At 42.4% G+C, this 20,316-nt stretch overlaps 2 protein-coding genes across 2 annotated transcripts in view; both read right to left on the bottom strand.

Moving 5' to 3' along the window:
- Positions 1–1,168: 1,168 nt before the first annotated feature.
- Positions 1,169–13,530, bottom strand: rab35b (RAB35, member RAS oncogene family b). The gene is made up of 6 exons (XM_038703667.1): positions 13,219–13,530; positions 10,824–10,874; positions 10,607–10,730; positions 5,643–5,767; positions 5,362–5,486; positions 1,169–3,460 (listed from the first exon to the last, which is right to left on the bottom strand). The coding sequence occupies exons 1-6, from the start codon at positions 13,268–13,270 to the stop codon at positions 3,332–3,334; spliced, it is 606 nt and encodes a 201-aa protein (XP_038559595.1). The 5' UTR covers positions 13,271–13,530; the 3' UTR covers positions 1,169–3,331.
- A 586-nt stretch (positions 13,531–14,116) lies between these two features.
- Positions 14,117–20,316, bottom strand: part of gcn1 (GCN1 activator of EIF2AK4) — a 29,039-nt gene continuing 22,839 nt past the window's right edge. The window contains exons 51-57 of the mRNA XM_038702849.1: positions 20,047–20,240; positions 18,693–18,807; positions 18,268–18,364; positions 17,760–17,908; positions 15,698–15,808; positions 14,843–15,064; positions 14,117–14,750 (exon numbers count right to left, since the gene is read on the bottom strand). Coding sequence (XP_038558777.1) covers positions 14,625–14,750; positions 14,843–15,064; positions 15,698–15,808; positions 17,760–17,908; positions 18,268–18,364; positions 18,693–18,807; positions 20,047–20,240 — 1,014 coding nt within the window. The 3' untranslated portion in view covers positions 14,117–14,624. The remainder of the gene's footprint in view (positions 14,751–14,842; positions 15,065–15,697; positions 15,809–17,759; positions 17,909–18,267; positions 18,365–18,692; positions 18,808–20,046; positions 20,241–20,316) is intronic.

Raw genomic sequence — 20,316 nt, 5'->3', positions numbered from 1 at the left:
GTTCCGAAGTAAATCATTCCATCAGACCTTTTTCACAGGAGACATTTTGCGCAGATCAGGTCTGACATGATCTGAATCCACATGTATGCATCAGTCATCAAAAGGAGTCCTGCTTCTGCCAAGGTTTGTAAATTCCAGCTGTGTCACACCTCAGCTGGTGAAAATACTTACATAAAGGATACACTGGTGCAAGGGTGCTTTAGGCCAGCTTTTTCTCTCCTCAAGATGCATTTTAGGGCCCAATCCTATTCCCCAGCGTAAAGCCTGGCCTCTGAGCCCTCACATCCATGTCACTTGGTAAGTGCTCAATATGAGAGGCTGCAAGGGCCCAAAATGGTACAATGGGCAGCATTGCACTTTGCTAAATATCACGTTCCATTACCTTGACTATGCCAAAAGAACTGTGGGTGTTTTACTTCCTTCAAAAGGCACTGAAGTGACAGACTGTCTAATTTGAAGGTATGCAGGCTCTTTCTGAGCAAACTGATGGTGGACAAGAGGTCATTTTTAAATAATCAATTTTCTCCTTTTTATCAATACAGCATCATACATGTAAACTTTTTTCTGGTAGTTCTCCTTCAATGTTTCCTTTTTGTTTTTGTTTTTTTTACACCAGCTTCCCTTTGTAAACCAGTGCTTTATGCCGTAACACTATGAGCTGTGGGTAATTCCCTCAGACAAAATCTGCAGAGATGCAGACTTACAGAAAGTCTGCAAAAAGGGGCTCAAAATGTCTGTGGGAGAGCCCTCTTGCACTTGCCAATTTGACAGTGGGACAGCCATAAGCCCTCATGTGGAAATTAAGATTCAGCCCTAGAATATCCATGGCCCGCCCAGCTCTGCTTCTGATTGGCTAGTTAGGGTAAGAATATCAGGGTAAGCCAATCAGAGGCACAGTAGGGCAGGTCTGGCCTTTGCCATCCCATGAAATATACATATCGCTTCAGGGTCACAAGCGACAAGGTGACAACAGAAATGAAAAGAGTTATAAAGTTACTAGTGATGTGTGGAAAATGTTTAGTTTAGGATGATCACATTTGCTCCCCTTAGTTAATAACTGATGATAGCAAGACAATGACAACAGTTTGTGTTTCCCATTTCTTTTTAAAACATTTAAAATTATGTAAAACCAAAGACAAGCAAGCAAGAGGCTTCCCAAAGACCGGTACACACTTCCTCCCATACAATTTTATTCACAGAAAGCAAAAAATTAAAAGACACAGGTTTATGAAGTAAGACCAAGTCTCAAAGCACGGACAAATGAGATCAGTCATTATGTGTCAAATATTTATTCTTTTAAAACTTTTATTACTGATTAAATTCATGTAGGGAAAATTGAATAGTACATCTCTTTTTCTCCAGTGTACAGCAAACCACAGCTGACGAGTGTGTTTCAACCATAGCACACAGTTTGGTGTGCTAATTATGTGTGTATGTTCTATCTTGAATATAAACACACAAATATATTTATATATACATACACGTAATGAATAGAAATCATAAAGTGAGAGATTTTATACTATTCCTAGGCCCTGGAGGTCTCCGTGACCTCTCAACGTGTATCAGGATCCCAAACCGGCTGCCAGAGTCTGCCCAGAGGATGAAAACTAAATGTTTCCAACAGAAACTTAGCCAATACTTACAGCTCACTCCATTTTTACTCTCCCAATTCAAAATAGAAAATGAAATATGTCAGTAATAGACATTGAAGGATGCTTTAGCCACTGTGACAAACCCTGTACATGGAGAGGGAGAGGAGCTTAGGCCCAAACACTGGGATCCAGTGCTGCAGTTCATCTCCATTTGTTCTTTTATTAACAGTCCCACTGTCTGCCACGCTCTCATCACGGATGCCAAAAACACTGTCCGGTAACACTTCAGTTGAGCAGGTAGCAGGGGTTGTGACAGAGAAAAGCAAAGAAAAACATGACATCAGATAAGAATATTCTGCAAGCTGAGAAAATGCAGTAAATCCACGACAGTCTAAATGCATGTCAGGCATCAACTTTTTTATACCCCTTCAAACAAAGTGTTACAGGCTCAAAAACAAGGGCAAGAACCACAGTCTGCTATGGATTGGAGGTCACCGCGACTACTACGAGAAGCCAGTTTCCAGAAAAAGAGCCTCCTCGTGCCTACTGATGGACCAAAAGAGAGAAGAGTCCGTCGCTGTAAGAGGTGCTGATATGTGGGCGTTGGGGCTGCAGAAATACAGAAGGGGGAGAGGGAAGGAGGGCAGCCCTGAGCGCTTCCTGAGGACTCAACAGGGCCCCATCAGACCACGATTCACCCTGCCTCTTGGCCTACCAGGGGCCACTATGGCAACAGTCTAATGAGAGGTGCCACTGACCTCTTCCGTACTTTTTTCCATAATGTTGGCAGTATCATTGTTTAAAAAACAAAAATATGGAGAAGAGGTTTAAAAGCAAACTCTGAAAGCGTAGTAAGACTGCATTAAAGGGTGCTTTCAGAGCCTGACATCCCAGGAGTGGATGAACTGCTCTGTCACACAAAGAAAAAGAAAAAAAAAATAAGAAAAATAGAGAAAAGAAATAGAACATTAAATCAATCATTGGCTCAGCACTACTGGGGCTTAGACAGGAGAGGGTGGGAAGCTTGGCAAAATATAAACACAGTGAAACAAAACATGACAAGTCACCAGTTCTGTCCATCGGATTAGTTGCTAAAGGTCGTCTACCAATCATCATCATGCGTGCGATTTATTTCCCCCATCAAGTCAAATAAAACAAAATCTAGCAGTTCATGATCTCTTGGCAAGAGCCATGGTAACACAGGTGTCTGAAATGTTGACTCAGACTGCATTGCATAAACCCCCACCCACCCCCAAAAACAAAAAAAACACACAATAGAAAGAAACAAATAAATCCAAAAAAGGTGAGCCCTCCTTCTCCTCAGGCGCAGAGTCTGACTCGACTCTAAATGTCCCGTGTGCAGTGGAATGAGAAGGAGAGATGAGATACTGATGGAAGAATATGGGGATTATGTGGATATAAATCTGAGCATTATGGCGGTCAGTTGTCAGCTTGCAGATCCTTTAAGAAAAAAGGACCTCAGGTCAATAGCGCTCATCTGCTGAATTCCAAATAAAACTTGATCTGACGTCTAATAAAATCTGTACATTTTTAAGTCTTTATGATTAATTTGTCCAAAAGGGACATTTTTTTCCATTTATTTATTTTTTTTTATCTTTCACTGTATATTTATTAAATCTTTATCTGCTCTTTAATTTAGATGCTCGGAGTCCCATCTTGTGTGTATGTGTGTGTGAAGAAAAGGTGCCGACGGCCTTTTGTGGATGGCTTGGAGGTTGCTAGCAGCACTTTTTCTTTCGTTTACTGTTCCGGGTGAGTTTGACCACGTCGTTCTGTTGCTGTTGCTGCTGCTTGGCTAGCACCTCCTTTTTGGCTCTTAGCACTAGCTCTGTGATGCAGTTAAACATCTGAAGGAGAAACACAAAACAACGATGTTGGGTGAGTACAGCAATCAGCCACATCAAACACAGCAGTTTATGAAAAGTATGCAGATCAGCTCTTTAGACTGTAGGATAGAGACTGCTTCAACCAAGAATGGCTGAAAGCTGTTCAATAGGTCAGAGTTTTGGGTTTTCCAATCAGTATTCTGGTATTTGCATAGCATTAAAGAAACAGTTAAACATTTCCAGAAATATGTTTATTATTGCTGAGAGTTAAAAGATTAAGTTGATACCACTATCATATCTGTCTGTTCAATATGAAGCACAGCCAGCAGCCTGTTAGCTTAACTTGGCTTAGTTACGCTTTAGGAAATTATGATTGTGAGAAACTATGTTTTCTCACAGTTTTCTGACATTTATACACCAAATAATCATCATCAAGAAAATGAATGGAGTAACTGACAAAGAAAATAATCATTAGTTGCAGCCCTAGTGTGTATTTCCCCAAAACTATTTCTTTAAAGAATTTGTATGATAAGCCACTGCACATTTAGCTCACTGAGGCCCCGATCAGACAGAGAGCGTTTTGCAGGTTTATAAACGCGAGATGTCTTTTCGGTTGAATTTGGAAAAGAGTAGTGCGCTGCGTTTTTTTTAAATGTTGCTAGGCAACCACCAAATCAGCTGTCCTGTCAGTCTAATCAAAGATTATAACGCCAGCAATCTGCATTCTTTGGTTTTCTGCTAACTAATTGTCATATTAGCAGAAACTTGATCACAACTCACAGGTCTGTCTTTTGTTGCTAAAACATCTGCTGTAACAAAATAGACAAACAGAGGGTGAGAGGTGTACAAACACGCAGGAGACAGGGAAACGGAGATCCAGGTGGATAGCCTATATGAGACCCTCATGTAGTACCACCAGTTGGTCCAGGAGCTTCGTCTTAATGATGGTCGGTTCAAGGCTTATTCAAGTCGGGGACAGTTTGTTGCAGTCTCCGGACAATCCACCAATCACCACTACTGAGGGCCCATCTCTCCATTCATTTGACTGGACAATGGGAAAAACGTGAATGACATCTGGAGCTTTTCTGCTCAGAGTTGAATTTTTCCCAACTTTGTGCATCAGAGTGCTCCTTCAAAAACGCAAGGCGCAGCAGGCACCTAAAGGCTCGTGCAGACTACACAACATGCCGTCTTGTGGCGGGAGTCTTGAAGTCGTTGTGGCGTTCACACTACTTGACTGATCGGTGACAGGGGGTCACACACTACACGAGCTGACAAGGACTCTGTCACGCGACGCTGGTCTCCAAACCACGTTTTTTCAAGAAAACACGTGAAATGTGGCGAACCTACACACGAAACAGCTGTTTGTTATTATAAAGCTAGCAATTATAAAGACAAAGAAACTGGGTGAAAGAATGGATTAGCACACGCAAGTGAGTAAAAAGCGTTTTGCAGTGAAAAGTAGCTGCCTGCTCTGCCAGCTGCCTGCTCTCATTGACGATGTGTCGGGGGGCCGTTTTGATGTGTGTCCTTGAGAACCTCACACCGCCGCAGATCGATCACTGATTTACCCCAGATTACAGCCCGACGGTCACCGAGCTCGCCGACCAGCCAATCAGGCTTAAAATCGTGTAGTGAGACCTAGGCTTAAAACGCGAGGCACTCAGGGCGCATAAACAGCCTGCAAAACGCTCACTGCCAATAGAAAACAATTTAAAAAAGTCTAAAAGCCTCTCTTGCAAAAAATGCATTCTTTCTTGATTGGGGCCTGAGACAGCCTACTGTCCAGCAGGTTTTTCAGATTCTAATTCAAGTCTTCAGCTGAGCTGCTCTGCATACCAGGCATGTCCCAGGAACTACTCCACACAAACACATCAGTCTGCAAACAGTCTGAGGCGGAGACAACAGAAACAAGGAGTTACCTCTTCAACATTGATGTTCTCTTTTGCACTCGTCTCAAACAGGTTGATTCCCATCTGCTCGGCAAACTTCTGCGCGTCAGTCGTCTCGACCACCTTGGAGTTGGGGTCGTCGTTTTTGTTTCCCACTGAAAACAGAAAATATTCACAAGGAGTGCGCAAAGTCAAAACAAAGCTAAGAACAATTCTTCACGCTGCCTGCAAATAAAAAAAGATGTGCACTAGATTCAAGGGTGTTGTCTATTTTTAGGTGAATGATGCAAAGGTGAAAACAGTTTACTCACCTAATATTCGGCACACATCATCACAGTTTTGGTTAATTTCATGTAGCCATCGTTTGACGTTGACGAAGGACTCGGCACTTGTGACATCGTATACCACTATGACTCCATGCGTTCCCCTGTAGTATCTGAACATGCAGAGAGAGAGAGAGAGACACAGTCAGCCATTACTGACATTAGGTATCTCAGGGAGTCCCAGAAATTATGATTTGAAAATATAGCTACATAGTGTGAACTAGAATACCTGAACACAACATGGCACGATTACAAGGGCCTGAAAACTAGTTAGCAAGTGAGCAGAGTTGAAGTTGAAAAAGTGAGCTAAAAGTAACGAATACAGAGTAGAAATAGTTATCTAAATGTTAATGATCTATATTTGTGTAGTCTCAGAACTGGTGTTTTCTACATCACATTCACCCGATTAGCTCATTCATACATGCTAACAGAAGCAATGTGGGCTTCAGTCTCTTGTCCAAGGACACTTTGACATGCAGACTGCTGGTAACTGGACAATCGCTCTACTTCCTGAGCCACAGATGCCCCCCAGTAATTGATAAAGAGTTGAAATAGTTAGATAAAAGTAATAAATGGACAGGAAAATACTTTGCAAAAATATAATAATATTTGGATATTTAATATATCCACTTTTATATAATCAGTTATTACAAAAACTTCTAATTGTCTAGCCTGACTAAATAAACTGCTACAATAAAGCAACACTGAAATACACCAGGACAGCATGTGTGATTGCTTGAGAAAAAGAGGAGCCCACTGAGAACAACATCTGCCCCAGAAAGACAACTAAACCAGAATGTGACAGCCGGACAGTTCAACTGTGAACCAATAGCCAAGCTTCAAACAGTGCGCCAGGCCCCAGAAAGGGAGCGACCCCGGCGTAGCTGCACTCGGCAAACAAACACAAAGAACCTTTTGTCAGCCTTACTGTGTGTGTGTGTGTGTGTGTGTGTGTGTGTGTGTGTGTGCGCTTCTGCCTGGCGTGACCAGTGTGGCGATACAGTGTTGTCTGAGCATGTCCCTGATGTCCAGTAGTAATGGGCCACCAGACAGCCGGGGTGGATGGCTATGTGTGTGTGTCTGCTCAGTGCACATGAAAAGAGAACCATAAACTGCCAAACACACACAGCAGGCATGGGTGTGGCGCCCAACCTGCAGTGACCTTTTCTGCAGTATAACTCTGCACTTAACAGTATAATAAAATTTTAAGAAACTGGACTTCCCTCTCAAAAATCATCAATCAAGGGGTACCCTTATGGTCTAGGATATTTTCTGTTTAAATTAAAAACTTAAAAGCTGTATTTTATGTTATTCTGGGACTTTAAAGGTCCTGATTTGGACCTGAGGCTGAGAGCAGCCATGTGTCACCCACAGGCACACAGCTGCAGGGTCTGACATAAGGCTACCATGCAAGGTTAGTCTTCATGAGTGGACCGATCAGGTCTCTGCTTGTGATCCAGCTCCACAGTGAAATTCATTTAGGACCTAATGAGGCACCGCACCACGCCACTCTACTTCAGCACAGTGAACAATCAGCCAAAACAGGCCGCCTGCTCGGTGGAGGGATTCCTGCAGAACAACTGGCAGTCGTGCTTCCAAACTAGGACGGTCATACTCCTCAGGGGCTGAAGCGTCAGCACTGCAGAGGATTTCAAGCTTTCAGGAAGATTTTGGTGTTCTGTTGTCCTCACTGCAGTGATGCTAGTACATAATAACAACTATCAAACATGCGCTTGTTCAGGACAAAAGTCAAATGTCTTGGACAGTGACAGTTTAATGTCTCTTAAGTGTAGCCTCTGTGTGCTTCAGTCAAAGTCAAAAAGGGGAGAGTAGGTAAGATGACTGCAGTTTGAGCTGTAGGTCAAATAAATGCGGTTTCTATTAGAGCTGATCAGGCGCTGTCTCCTCCTGTGGTAAGAGCAGCTGCACATTTATGCACAACTCATATATTACACATTAGATGTCAATTCCACAGTCTAATACCAAGCCAGTCCGTATAAACTACATGGTAACTGAATGGCATAGCAGGGTACTTGGAAGGAAAAGGAGATCATGAGTTTGATAGCTGGCATTAGTGCGAGACACTGAACACATTCAGGTAACAGAAACAGGAGCAATTGTATTGTAATTCAGTGAAGCAGAAAAACTGCTTTAAGGCTGCTAATAATTATAATAATATTTGTATATAACAGTGGAAAACTGTATTTTTAAGGTCGCTCGTAGTTGTTTTCATATCAGAATCAGATGGAGCATTATTGCCAAGTAGTGTTTTACACATACAAGGAATCTGCTGTGGTGATAAGGTGCTACACGTAGACAAACATACAGTCAACATAAATAAATGTAGAAATATATAAATATGGAATGGAAGAACAGCTGTTTTCAGTGAAAAAACGCTCTAAACACCAACTGTACCAACAGTACAACAAACAACACTACCTGCTCAGCACCAAACAGCACACTAGCTGGTGAACATAGTGGAGCATTTAGTTATAAAAATGGCCAGATACTGTCTATCCCTCAGGAGTAGGTGGTGACCAAAAACAGAACAAGAAGCAAGTGAACACTGGACTTAGTATTTCAAGTGGACAGAAACATGGTTCCAAATGAATGCTAATGTTGCTCCATATCAGCTGGCTGTGTAAACGGGAAACAGTTTGCATTGAAGTTTGCATTTTCTACGTAAATGTGTTTACAACTCGTTTATTCTGCCCCCAACTGGTTAAAAAAACAAAAAAACACATCAATTAATGCAGACATAAGATCTGTGTTTAATGTCTCATATGGGCCACGTTTAAAACCAAAAGCGAAGCGAGCGTTTGGGGCGGTGAGTTTACATACGAAGTCAATGCAGAGACGCGTAGAGCCGCGATTTCCTGTCGGGCGGCACTAAGCGGGGCGGGGCCGGTGACGCGAAGGAATTGAGTTGAATATTTTCAACTCAAGCGAGAAAGTCGCATGACGCTGAGTCGTGATAGCCTATCAGTGTTGAGATTGTCCGTACGTCACTGACAGCTTCAGAGTGATGTGTGGAGAGGAGCTGGAAGCAGCGCTGCAACCTTTGGACAAATAAACACTCGTAGGACTGGATTATGCTCTAACAACTACGCCGTTTACTCGCGGGAGGAGCTCGGAGTAAACCGCTTTTATTAAATTAGCTTTTTACTTTAGTTTTTGGGATTTCAACGTTGATTTATCTTCACTGGAGCTTCTCAGCAGACAGGTTCTGTGCACATCCGGTTCCAATGTTGTTGTTAGCATTGTTAGCTCTGTCGGACTACAACTTCATATTTATATAAAAACTGGACATTACTTCAAAGAAAGCGAGGAGGTTGAACTACCTTGTGAGTTCAGAAAACATGTTTCTGTAACTTCATTCCAGCTATCATTTTACTTTACTGTGACCAAGTTAGCATAGAATTGCCCTGATCGATCCAAACTCCATTCAGAAAACAAACATTTTAGAAGTTGTTGTCCTGCTGACAGACCTGACAAAGCATGAATTCATATGTTTAACAAATCTGCATCATGTTGTAGTTATTTCAGCATCAGTTTAATCCGTTTATTGCTATTTAATCACAGCAAAATGTTTACTTTGGGTTCATACAGCTGTAGTAATAGCAAGTTGTGTTTATTCACGTTCAAATCGCCTTCTCGAGTTGTGTGTGAACACTTGCAGCTAATGCGCGAGGAGAAAATTCCCGTTTGGACTGAATGCCGCCTAAGAGTTCTGCCTCCACCCTAATACAATGGAGGGGAAAGTCATTTTGTTTATTAGTTTGTTGTTAACAACATTGGAAATTGGAATAAAGCTTGTCCATCTACAAACAATGTACCAGTCACTCTAGTTAATCCACAGACCTCACTGTTTATTGGAACTACTTTCTGCCAAAGAAATAGTCCCTATGTAAACTTCTTATCCAGAGTAGCAGGGACACTGTTTCTGGAAAGTGATGTTGCTGTTAAATACTTTATTATACTACTATTATTAGTAGTAGTAGTAGTGGCGGTGATCGTGAGCGCATGGTAAAAACACATCCATCATAGATACCAGTTAATGCCTAAATACACAAAACATTTTAAATATCTGAAGATCACATTCAGTTTGCATTAACTGACTTTTCTTGGGCCTCAGATCTAAAAACAGTCACATAGAGGCTATTTAGTGCAGTGTCTTTCAATGATCGATTATAACCACGCACGATTGTGATGTAATCCAGCTGTATTCATTAGCGCGGTGCTGTGAGCTGCACGCGGCAAGGCAAATGATGCAGTGTGTTTCAAAAGTTTGCCCGACAGGGAAAGTGTTTCCATACAAAGGGTAGTGTGTGGCTGTGTGTTTGATTTGTTTTGTGACACAGCAGGCAAAAGAGAACAGATTGAAGAAAAAAAATAGATAAATGGACTAACTTGGCGGTAGGCCTTGTGTTGGACACATGTTTGACATCTGCATTTTTATGAGTGGGAACCCCAGCTCCTGTGTTGCAACATGATACAATGCTAATGTGGTTTGATTGAGAGTATGAATGCCAGTGTGAGAAAATCCAGTGAGTCCTGGATTTAAAGGTTAAAACCAGTGTTGTTTTATCATTTTAATGGACAATCCGCTCTAGAACAGCGTGAACCCAGAGCCACATGGATGCTGTACAGCAGTGTGAGACACACTACAAGAGGGTAAGGACGCCCAGCCCTTGCCGTCCTGTAGCACTACAGTACGAGACCCGGAGCCTCCCTCTCACATCTGTAATTAGGATCTGTGGGAAATTCCACCCAGTTTCACAGAGCAGCGCCGATTCATTCTAGTTCTCTACAAACTGCTTCCTCAAATAATAGCTAATCTGAGGGCCGCAAAGAGCCAGTCTTGGTTTCAGATTCAACTCCTGAAATGAAAATGACGAGCTTCACCTGAAAAGCCCATGCAAATGTGAGAGTGTGTGTGTTGATCTACTTACGTGGAGGTGATGGTGCGGAAGCGCTCCTGCCCTGCTGTATCCCAGATCTGTAGCTTCACCTTCTCCCCATTGATCTCCACTGTCCGGATCTTAAAGTCCACGCCGATCGTTGTGATGTAGCTACCTGCACACCAACACAGAATCACCTTAATGACCTACAACAACAAAGTACAAAGTCTTGAAATGATGCCACGGTGGCTGAGGAAGAACCACACACCTGAAAATGTGTTGTCTGCAAATCGCAGGAGGAGACTGCTCTTCCCCACTCCTGAGGAGGAAACACAAGCACAGGATGAGGTTTAGAGTACTACAAGTTATGAGGACAAGCATGTTGAATTTTTGGGAGTTTTTTTTGCACCAGTTAAGTGCACAACAAGTTTCTGCAGAGTTTTGGTTTCTCTTATTATATCCTAACTAAGAGTAACACCACGTGATAGCTGCAAACCAAAAACAAGATGTTAACAAGAACAGTTGCTGTAATCCTTGTGAGCCTAAAGATTTAGTAGTTAATATATACAGACAAAGTTTAAAAAAAAAACTGTTGCACAGTGTGCAAGCTGAAGGATTTAAGGAAAGCAAGGCTGCACCCAACATGTTCATTTAAGGCATTTTATGATGCTTGCACCTACAGAAGCTTAAATCAATGCAAAAGCAGAACAAACAACAGCAGTTTTGAAGGCTTGCGTCAAAGCCACAGAGGCAAGACAACAAATGGAACGAATATATCTCTCTGGGTTGCTAAAATTATCATGCATAATAAGAAGGTTTTAGGGAGAAATAACAGCCACACAACAAATAACAGGAGAGTAGAAAGCAGAGGGAGGAGGGGAATGGGATTTAAAAGGAAGATAGATGAGGGATCAGTATTCTGTCTTCAAAAGATCAGTTGTCAGGTTACAGCTGGAAGTTGGGGCTCTGTGGACCAGCCTGGGGTGGGACTCAACCTACAGTCATGTTACTTGGCCTACCCTTTTGTGTTATTGTCATCTCATGTTTGATTGGTCCCAACATAAAAGCTCTCAGATTCCTGTAGTCTCCACGCTACAGACTTTTGTTCAAACAAACAATAACCAAAGCTTCAAAGCAGAAGCGAGATCATCAGCTTTGCTTAGCCTAGCTTTAATATTCCACACCTTCCTGCTGTCTGCCTCAAAAACCACCATCTCCTTCAGAATTTATATTTCTCAGGGTGTCAGTGACGAAACCATTCATGACATTTCAACGTCTGCGGCCTGGATCTTGTGAACAGAATTGTATGTAACACAACAGAGCTTGTGTCACACCACTCTCCGTGAGAAGATGCGTCATGTGGATGTGCTACAGTGACAGACCAGAGGTTAAACAAGTCCAGCTAAGTGAGGTCCAGTGTGTAGAATGTCTGGTTCTCAGCAGCAGATCTGTCTACATGCAGCTGAGGAGGGCCAGAGCTCAGAGCATCTTCCCTAAATAATCTCTGTGCAGCCCTACAGACAGTTGTACTTCCATGCTGCAGCTGAGGGGACACTGGCCTCTGTGTGCCAGTGGCAGTGAAGGGCTTGCTGTGCTGCCTTGCCTTCTACTGTTCTACTGATGGGGTAGTGCCAGGATCGGGGCTGTCAATGAACGCAAAGATCATTGCCCACAAAGAGGTCCTGCAGGCTGAGGCCATAGTCCTTTTGAGGGTGGAGCCGATTAGAAAGGGCACGTTTACACTTTAATAGGGAGATACAAGAAGAGCAGTCCTCATCATTTGTGCACAGACTTACATTACCCATCTACCTGTGGCTGTGGCATTGTTTGCCCTGGGTTTTAACATAATAAAGCAGCCAAACACATCTAAGATAATCACCTAGTCAGTGGTCTTTGAACGTTAAGCGACAGATGCACTTAATTGAGCAATACCACAGTTAATACTAACCACTTGTTAGTCTCACTTCGCTATAGCTTGACTGGCTGGATGCAAACCAGAGACTGCAGTGCAGCATTCCTCCACTATTAAGCAGCTAGCACTATCATGCTAGCAAGCTAGATAACAAATGCATTTCAATAACTTAACCTAACTTAGTTGTCTTGAGACCATGCGGCAAACACATAAAGATATCTTCAGCCTATGTATTCAGACCCTCAACTTCTTTCAATACTAGCTTCTTAACGTTAGCTAACAGTTAGCTACATAGCCAAGCCTGAAAGTGTAATGTTAGCCTAACTTCCAACTAGCTAACAGAGCAATAGGAGATACAAACTAGCCAAATTGGAGGAGTATGGGAACCTCCGTACCGTTATTTGGGGTTCAGTTTGTGTTTTGTTGTGGAGCTAAAAGAAATATCTCAGCCGATATGAGAACGCCACTAGAAAATCTTCGAGAGACAAACCCTGAAGATCTGGAGGCGATATCCGGCCTGATCTGCTGACATGCCTAGTCCGGACACACAACCTCCGCCCAGGCACCGCCACACAAATGGGGTGGTTGTGTACATTTCACCAATCATTTCAATTCAGAAAATAAGAAGTAACAAGCAGTAAACCCATCACAGAAGTACGCTGCGGGCATAAAGCTGCGTTTCTTCTGCTCCCCCTGTAAAAAAAACACGACAAGGCCCACTTCCCGTCCTGCATCCCCGGCGTAGGCTTACCACTGTCACCGATGATGAGCAGCTTGAAGAGGTAATCGTAGTCCCTGGCCATGCCGGTAGCTGGTGGCTCACCCCCGCCGTGTGCAGCTTCTGTGCTCGGTTTGCTGTCCGACCCCCTCGGCTCGTAAAAAAAAAAAATCACCAGCCCCCAGATCCCCCGATATGAAAGAAAACAACCACTGCCGATGCTAGAACCCGTTAGCCCCCCGAGCCGGCGGCGTTTTTCTCGGGGTTTCGCGGCGTCAGCAATCCTCTCCCTCCGCTGCAAACAGCCGGAAACACCGCTTCCTTCTCTGGTGGAGCTGCACCCAACTCTGACCCGGCCTCACTGCGCAGGCTCCTGCTACAGCACAGCCGTCCCAACCCATTGATGAACACTAGACTCATGCTACTAGAAGAGCAGTAGACTCGTACCATCCCGTTGATTCACAACATCTACAAGCAGGGTCCAACAAATGGCAGGATCCTTCACATTTCTTTAAAAATAATCTAGACAACATAAATTATACACATTGATCAACAACCAGAATGTGGTAAATCCACTCCATCCCTCGTTTAACAATGATCAGATTAATGGCATCTAGTAGAAAATGTTTAATGTATCCAAGCAACATCAAATAAATGAAACCTTTTCCTTCAGTCACTCAGTGATGATGGTTCTTTTAAACAAGATCAGAAAGCCAAGGTGACACTCCACAATGGGCTAATTCCTGACCATCCTCCTGCATATATGTGGTGTGTCTGCATACAATCCTCGTATGTACTTACAACTCAATCTCAAATGCCAGTAGCAATGAACAGAGAAATCTGTTCAGTTACACTGAAGTGTGATGAATGTCTCTGTGACCTCTGACACCGACCCTGGAGAAAAAAGTGTTCCAATATTTCAAACACCACATTATGAAATCAAGATATTTTTATTTTGTTTTGCCTTTTTACAACCGTATCACTGATATAAGAATGATTTTTATTCTTATAAAAGGTTGCATTCCCCTCAAACAACTCTCACACACAAAGTCCAAATAAAAGTTAATCATAGGGGTGTAGTTTCGTTACAGCGGCATCTTAAATGCTTGAAATTAATTTGGTAAAATAAGTAGCAAAACAGTGAAACATCAAAACGGTTTTGGCCTTATGTAGTTCAGTACAGAAGAATAACCTGCACATTGTGAGATAAAATTAAAAAAACATAAACTGGGCTTAAAGGCCTCTAAAACAGTGACGCAAACTGAGGAACAAAAAAAAAGGAAAAAAAAAAGAAGAAGAAATTTGTTGGGGAATATGGGGGAAAACAATACCCATCTCAGCCTTAGTCCATGAAGGCGACATGGGCATGTGTAGTGAGTGTGTCTGGGGTCATACAGTGGGGATCTGCAGAGATCATTTCATGGCTCAGTCCTGCTCCATCACGTTAGGATGGTGTCATCAATCTCTTCATTGGAGTCTGGCAGGCTGGCGATTTTCTTCAAGGACCGGCGATGACACTCTGACAATAGGTCATTACTTGCAGAGTCCAGAATGGCAGTCATACTCTGAATTGTAGGAAGAGCAAAAAGTAACATTTCAAAAAACAGTCTTTTCCGATATGTTACATACATCTGGAAATTATAGTCTGTAGTCTGACCTGCATTGTCTCCTCTCCCTGGCGGAGTCGCAACAGGTTGACGATGGTGTGTTCGCTCTGAGCTCTGACACTGGTGTTCTTGTCCTTGGTGTTGTCCAGCAGACTCTTTAGCAGGGGCTTGATGAGATTGGCCTCCATAGAGGGCGTTGCTGGGTCTTTGAACACCCACCACAGCACGCGCTCAGACACCAGTCTGATGTCACTGGACTGATTCTGAAGACACTGCGTGGTCACACAGACAACAGACGTCACAACACAAAACCTCCATCTACTACACCAATGAAGCAGGTCCTCGTCACAGTACTCATCTTTCTATACACAGTGTTTTGGCCTTGTGTCTTTATTTACAGCTACTTGTTATCAGACATCTATCATATATCAGCGTCATTATGACATTTCTAAACACTACATTGACATCACCCTATTTTGTGGTGAACGTGTCCAGAAGTTGTTTATTTACACATTCAGCAGACATAGAGCAACGTTAGCATTCATTTGGAGTTGTGTTTCTGGCCACCTGATCAATCCAATTTCAAAGTCCAATATTCACTCTCTCCTTATATTGCTTTGGTTTTGGTCTCCAGCAACTTCCAAGGGAAACAGCTGGCTCTTCAGCTGCAAATTGTCCTCTATTTTCACCAGCTAGTTGCTAGCTATGTTTGTACTTCACTAAAAACAGCTGCCTGATGCTGCTGAAAAATAGAGCTAATTAGAGCTGTGAGACCAAACCTAAACAGTAAAATATGGGTCTGTAAAACCAAAACAAAGAGTGCCCAACTTCCTCACTTGTGCAAATAGAGAAAAGGAAAGTAAATAGCCTCTGTTATCAGTTGAATGAAATGGTTCCTGCTTTACCTTGACAAACTGTGTAATGATGCGCTGGGAAACACTATTGCCTCCCTCTGTTCTGAGATGATGCCTGACCAGGAAGCCCAAAGCTCTGATCCCACTGGTAGCAATGGGAATCTGAAAGAAGAGCAGAATCACAATATGTACGGACACATGTCACATGAGGGAAACAGGAATGAACATGTAATGTGAAGGAACAGTAGAGCACATGCTGCTGTAATCTATACTAATTATGTTATATACTGTACCTTACATATCCATATAAGTTAGAAGTCTTAAGAGTTTAGAAACTAAAAAAATGAGCAAATACTGGTTAGGTAGGCCAGCAGTCAGAGTTCAGACAGGCAGGTTCGTATGTTAGCTCACGTCAGTTTCTTTGTTTAATCATGGATGATATTTGTATTCATCTCCTACTTAGATGAGAAGTTTTACATTTTGGGAAAAGAAGACAATCTCATGTCGTTACAGTAAATATGAAGCATCCAAGTACACAGTTAGCTTAGCATAAAGCGTGAAAACACAAGGAAACAGCTAGCTTGGCTCTGTCTAAAGTAGGGCGGGAAAATAATGTTTCTGCAGCCATAGTGGACTTAATGCCTAGCCAGCACTGTCCCTGCTGATTTTGCCTCCTCTATGCCTCTTTCCTGTCAAGTTTACAGTTTTTAAACATCAGTGTGTTTTGTTGAGATTCTGAATTGTTATTACGCAACATCATGTGAAATGATGCGCACACAGTGGGCTGATTTAGATTCTGCTATGAAGTGCTGGAAAACAGGACTCTTAATGATGACAGTTTGACATAAATCTAGCACTGGCCAACCAGGAGACGTAATCAAAGTGGTCCTGATGTGTCAGTGCCGCAAAGCTGTGACTGAGTGAACTTCTGAGAAGAAAAGACAAGAAACCATAGTCAAGAAAATATAGTCGGATTGGCCATAATGGGCAGGGAGATGCGTCAATAAGATAAGCAAGTTTTGGGTTTTGCTGGCTATTTAGCGTTATCCGGTGACTGGCAGAAACATTTGCTTTTTGTAAAGTCTATGCACATGTCAATGTGAAGCAAGAGTGCTCATGGGGAGGAGCGAGAGAGAGGGAGCGCCAATATGGACAGAAGTGTCAACGGGATATAAAACATTCTTTGATCATGAAGCCTAATATTAGCCTACAGTTCAGTTTACAGAGGTTTATCAGTGAAGTGTATGAACTGCACTGCAGATTGGAGTCTCTGCTAACAGCGTCAGACAGACACTGTCTCCACTACAAAACGTCTGGCTCCTTACTAGGAGAAACTGTGATGAAATGTTCGTGGGTCACATCTCTTTCTCGTCCAGGCGCCGTCTCTCCCACTTCATCTCCCTGCAGTTCTCATGCATTAGTTCCTGTTGTTGACTGTGTAGTTGCTGTGGCAGCTTTGACATAAAGTACGTTTCTCCTGACATTCAAATAAAATACAAACAACATGATATCGTGCACCATTTTGTCTTTGACAAGCATTAACAAATTTTTTTGAATAAAAATAAAATCATCCTTCTTAATCCTTAGGATAAATTCACAATATCTGTGAATTTAAAATCCTTGTTTTATTTGATGGCCTTGCTACCTTGGCATTTGGCCTTTATGCCCTCAAAAATGAACACCAAAGGCCAAGTGGCCTAGCGCCTAAAATGATGAAATTCTAGGTCTGGTTCAAAGCTAACAAAATCCGCCTTCCAGCACTTCTAAATTTCACTAATTAAAGCGTTATATATCTCATTGGTTTTATCAGTTTAAAATCAACAAATTGTGGTTTGACGGCTAGACTATTTCTTAGCCGGAAGCAGTAACTTCCTGGGGTTTCCGCTGGTTGCCTGGCAACCTTACAGTAACAACCAGACTACAGCCAAAAAACTGTTTCAGCACAACTCCCACCAAAACCACAATTACAAATAAGCTTATTTCCCAAAATACCGAAGTATTTCTTTAAAGGTGACCTGTACAGGATATTCACTGCAAACATGTGTATCAGTTCATGAGAGATGTGAGACACATGTTGTCAAAGTAAAGATTGCCACGCAAACTTCCTCCTCACCCTGTCAGCTGTAGCGTTGGCCAAAATTGTCTCAGTCACAGTATCACAGTATTCCTTCTCACACAGCTTCTCGGGAGCAGACTTGACAGCTATGGCCAGGGCCAAGCTACGACCATGACGCACCATCCAGTCAACACCAGACACGTCCGCTAAAGGGAGGAAAACATGTATTAGCTCATGCTCTCACGGTTCTGCAGATGCACACGAGGAGCAGAAGTTGAGTGAACACATACACACAGGCTCAATCAAAATATGTTGGAAAAATATATTATGAGATGTGTTGCTATAAATATATCTAAAAAAAAAAAAAGGGCAAGATACTAATGTGTGTTTTGCTAAAACTAAGCAAAACACACATTTACTAAGTCACTGTTATTATTTCAGTCTGTACACCAAGTCAGTTGTGATAAACAGCAATTAAGGGCATTGATGACATTAAAATAGACAACCTAACATTATTCAGATAATATGATATGGGTTGTGGTGATAACTTTGCATAAATACCAACCCAAGATGTGCTGAAGTAACACGTTCTTCAGCTCCTCCTCTGACAGGAAGGCACACAGCTCACCAACACAGCCGGCTGACGCCATACGAGTTGCATCCTTCATGCGAATAGAAAGACGGAGGCAGGTTGAGAGTAATTTACGCTCAAACTGACATGGAGGCTCAAAACCACCTTTTTAGAAAACCACATCCTCTCTGCCTGACTTCCGTTTTTATACTGCGATCAGAGAGGAAACGACACCGCGGAGCAACTTTCTGAAAAAACTTCTAGATGTTTATACGTTTATACTTCATTGGTAATTACTTAATGTATTCAGCAGCTATTACATGCCCTGGGGCGGAAACATGGGCTTGTTGACACAGATTTAAAAAATATCTTCCTAGCTTTACTTGCTGTTGCAAGGCATCTGGCTCCTCCTGTCATACCTCATCATGTCCCAGCATGCCTAGTAATGTGGTGGTGATGTTCTTGCGGATGGCTGGGTCCACCTTTGAACCAGCCCCCTGGATGACAAACCTCAAGGCTTGGAGCATAGTCTCCCTGTGAGAGGGGTAAAGAGCACACATTTTACACACTAATAAATACCCTAAAAACACCAGCTTTTATAAAAGAATATTTAAAAAAACATGAACCATACCACTGAACCCTAGAAAGTCAGTCCCATTTCATGCAGTTCTTTTACTGAGGTGAGAATAGAGCCTGGCTGATTTTTATTTTGCATTTTGTAAGCAGATACCAATTGATATTTGAGTTTAAAAAAATCTGATAACACTATATTGTTTTTCAACATAAACATACATTTTTGATCTCTTAAATTTGGTTATCAAAGAAATGTGACCAATGATATGTACTGAGTGGGACAATTCACATTTGAAAAATAAACTTTGTCAGTGCTCTCTGGTGGACAAACTATGTAATGGTTACGGTTTTTAAATAACTGCAGATGTATATTTTGGCTGACATGTCTTGTTGTTTATCAGCAGAAATACTGTATGTTAATACTTATATCTGTGCAAAGGTAATATCACCCTATAATATTGGCTTCTAGTTAAGAATATTTTAGGACAAATGTCAAATCGTAAAAACAACATTTCACAGCCCATAAATAATTTGTGTTGTGTGCTTCTTTCTGAGGTGCATCCTTGTCTGTGCTTGTGAGTATTCCACACAACACCCACAATTACGCTTCTCATTTTTAGACACATGGGCAAACATCAAGCACACATCCTTCAGACCACCGTTTCTCAAACTTGTTGGCTTGTGACCAGAGTAGTGTCTGCTTGCAAGCCCTCATCACAGGTTATGGTTGCGAGTTGGGAGGAATTTTATATTTGATAGGTGAAAGTATCTAATATTTTACATTTTATTTTAAATTTTTCTTTAATCATCTTGTGAGCCCGCTCAACTTTGTCTTGGGGCCGAACTGGGGCCACGAACCACTGATTCTGAAATAGGGGTCCAAGTGGTTTCAGGATTCCTAGCAAAAGACAATTTTACATTTCACGATAATATTCTGTATATGAGTGGAAACGACCTCAGTGACACTGTTCTGATCACGTGTCTCCTCAAACTACAGTCATGTCCTTAAATATAGTTATGTAATCCCAAATTTAAAATGTGATCAGATTTAATGTGTGTTGTCTCTCTAGGGGTCTGAGATATTAATAGATAAATCATTCCATTTCTAAAAATAGTGTGATTAGAGCAACAGTTGACAGGGCACGTTGATTAAAGTCACTCCTAAAGATGTCAGTGTTAGTCTGCTGTATGAGTGCTCACCTGACTCCTGCATCCTCAGCATTGCGAATGGCAGAGAGCTGCTCAGTGAAGAGCGGGTCCACCTTGGTGTGGATGGAAACCAGTTGGCCCAGAGCCTCAGCGGCTCTCAGCCTCACACCACGGCTGGTGTCCTGCAGGGCCTTCAGGAAGGTGGTCTGCAGCTGAGGCAGGAAGGGCTTCAGGGCAATGCCCACCTGGAGGAGAAACACAGTTCAGAGGTTAGAGCCAAACATCGTGACATCCAGACTGATCATTTGATCATCTGTGGAG

This window comes from Micropterus salmoides, unplaced genomic scaffold, assembly GCF_014851395.1.
Source record: "Micropterus salmoides isolate LMB-PRFRI ecotype aquatic unplaced genomic scaffold, ASM1485139v1 Ms_hic_scaffold_7, whole genome shotgun sequence".
Lineage (NCBI taxonomy): Eukaryota > Metazoa > Chordata > Actinopteri > Centrarchiformes > Centrarchidae > Micropterus > Micropterus salmoides.
This window is presented reverse-complemented; position numbering and strand designations above follow the sequence as displayed.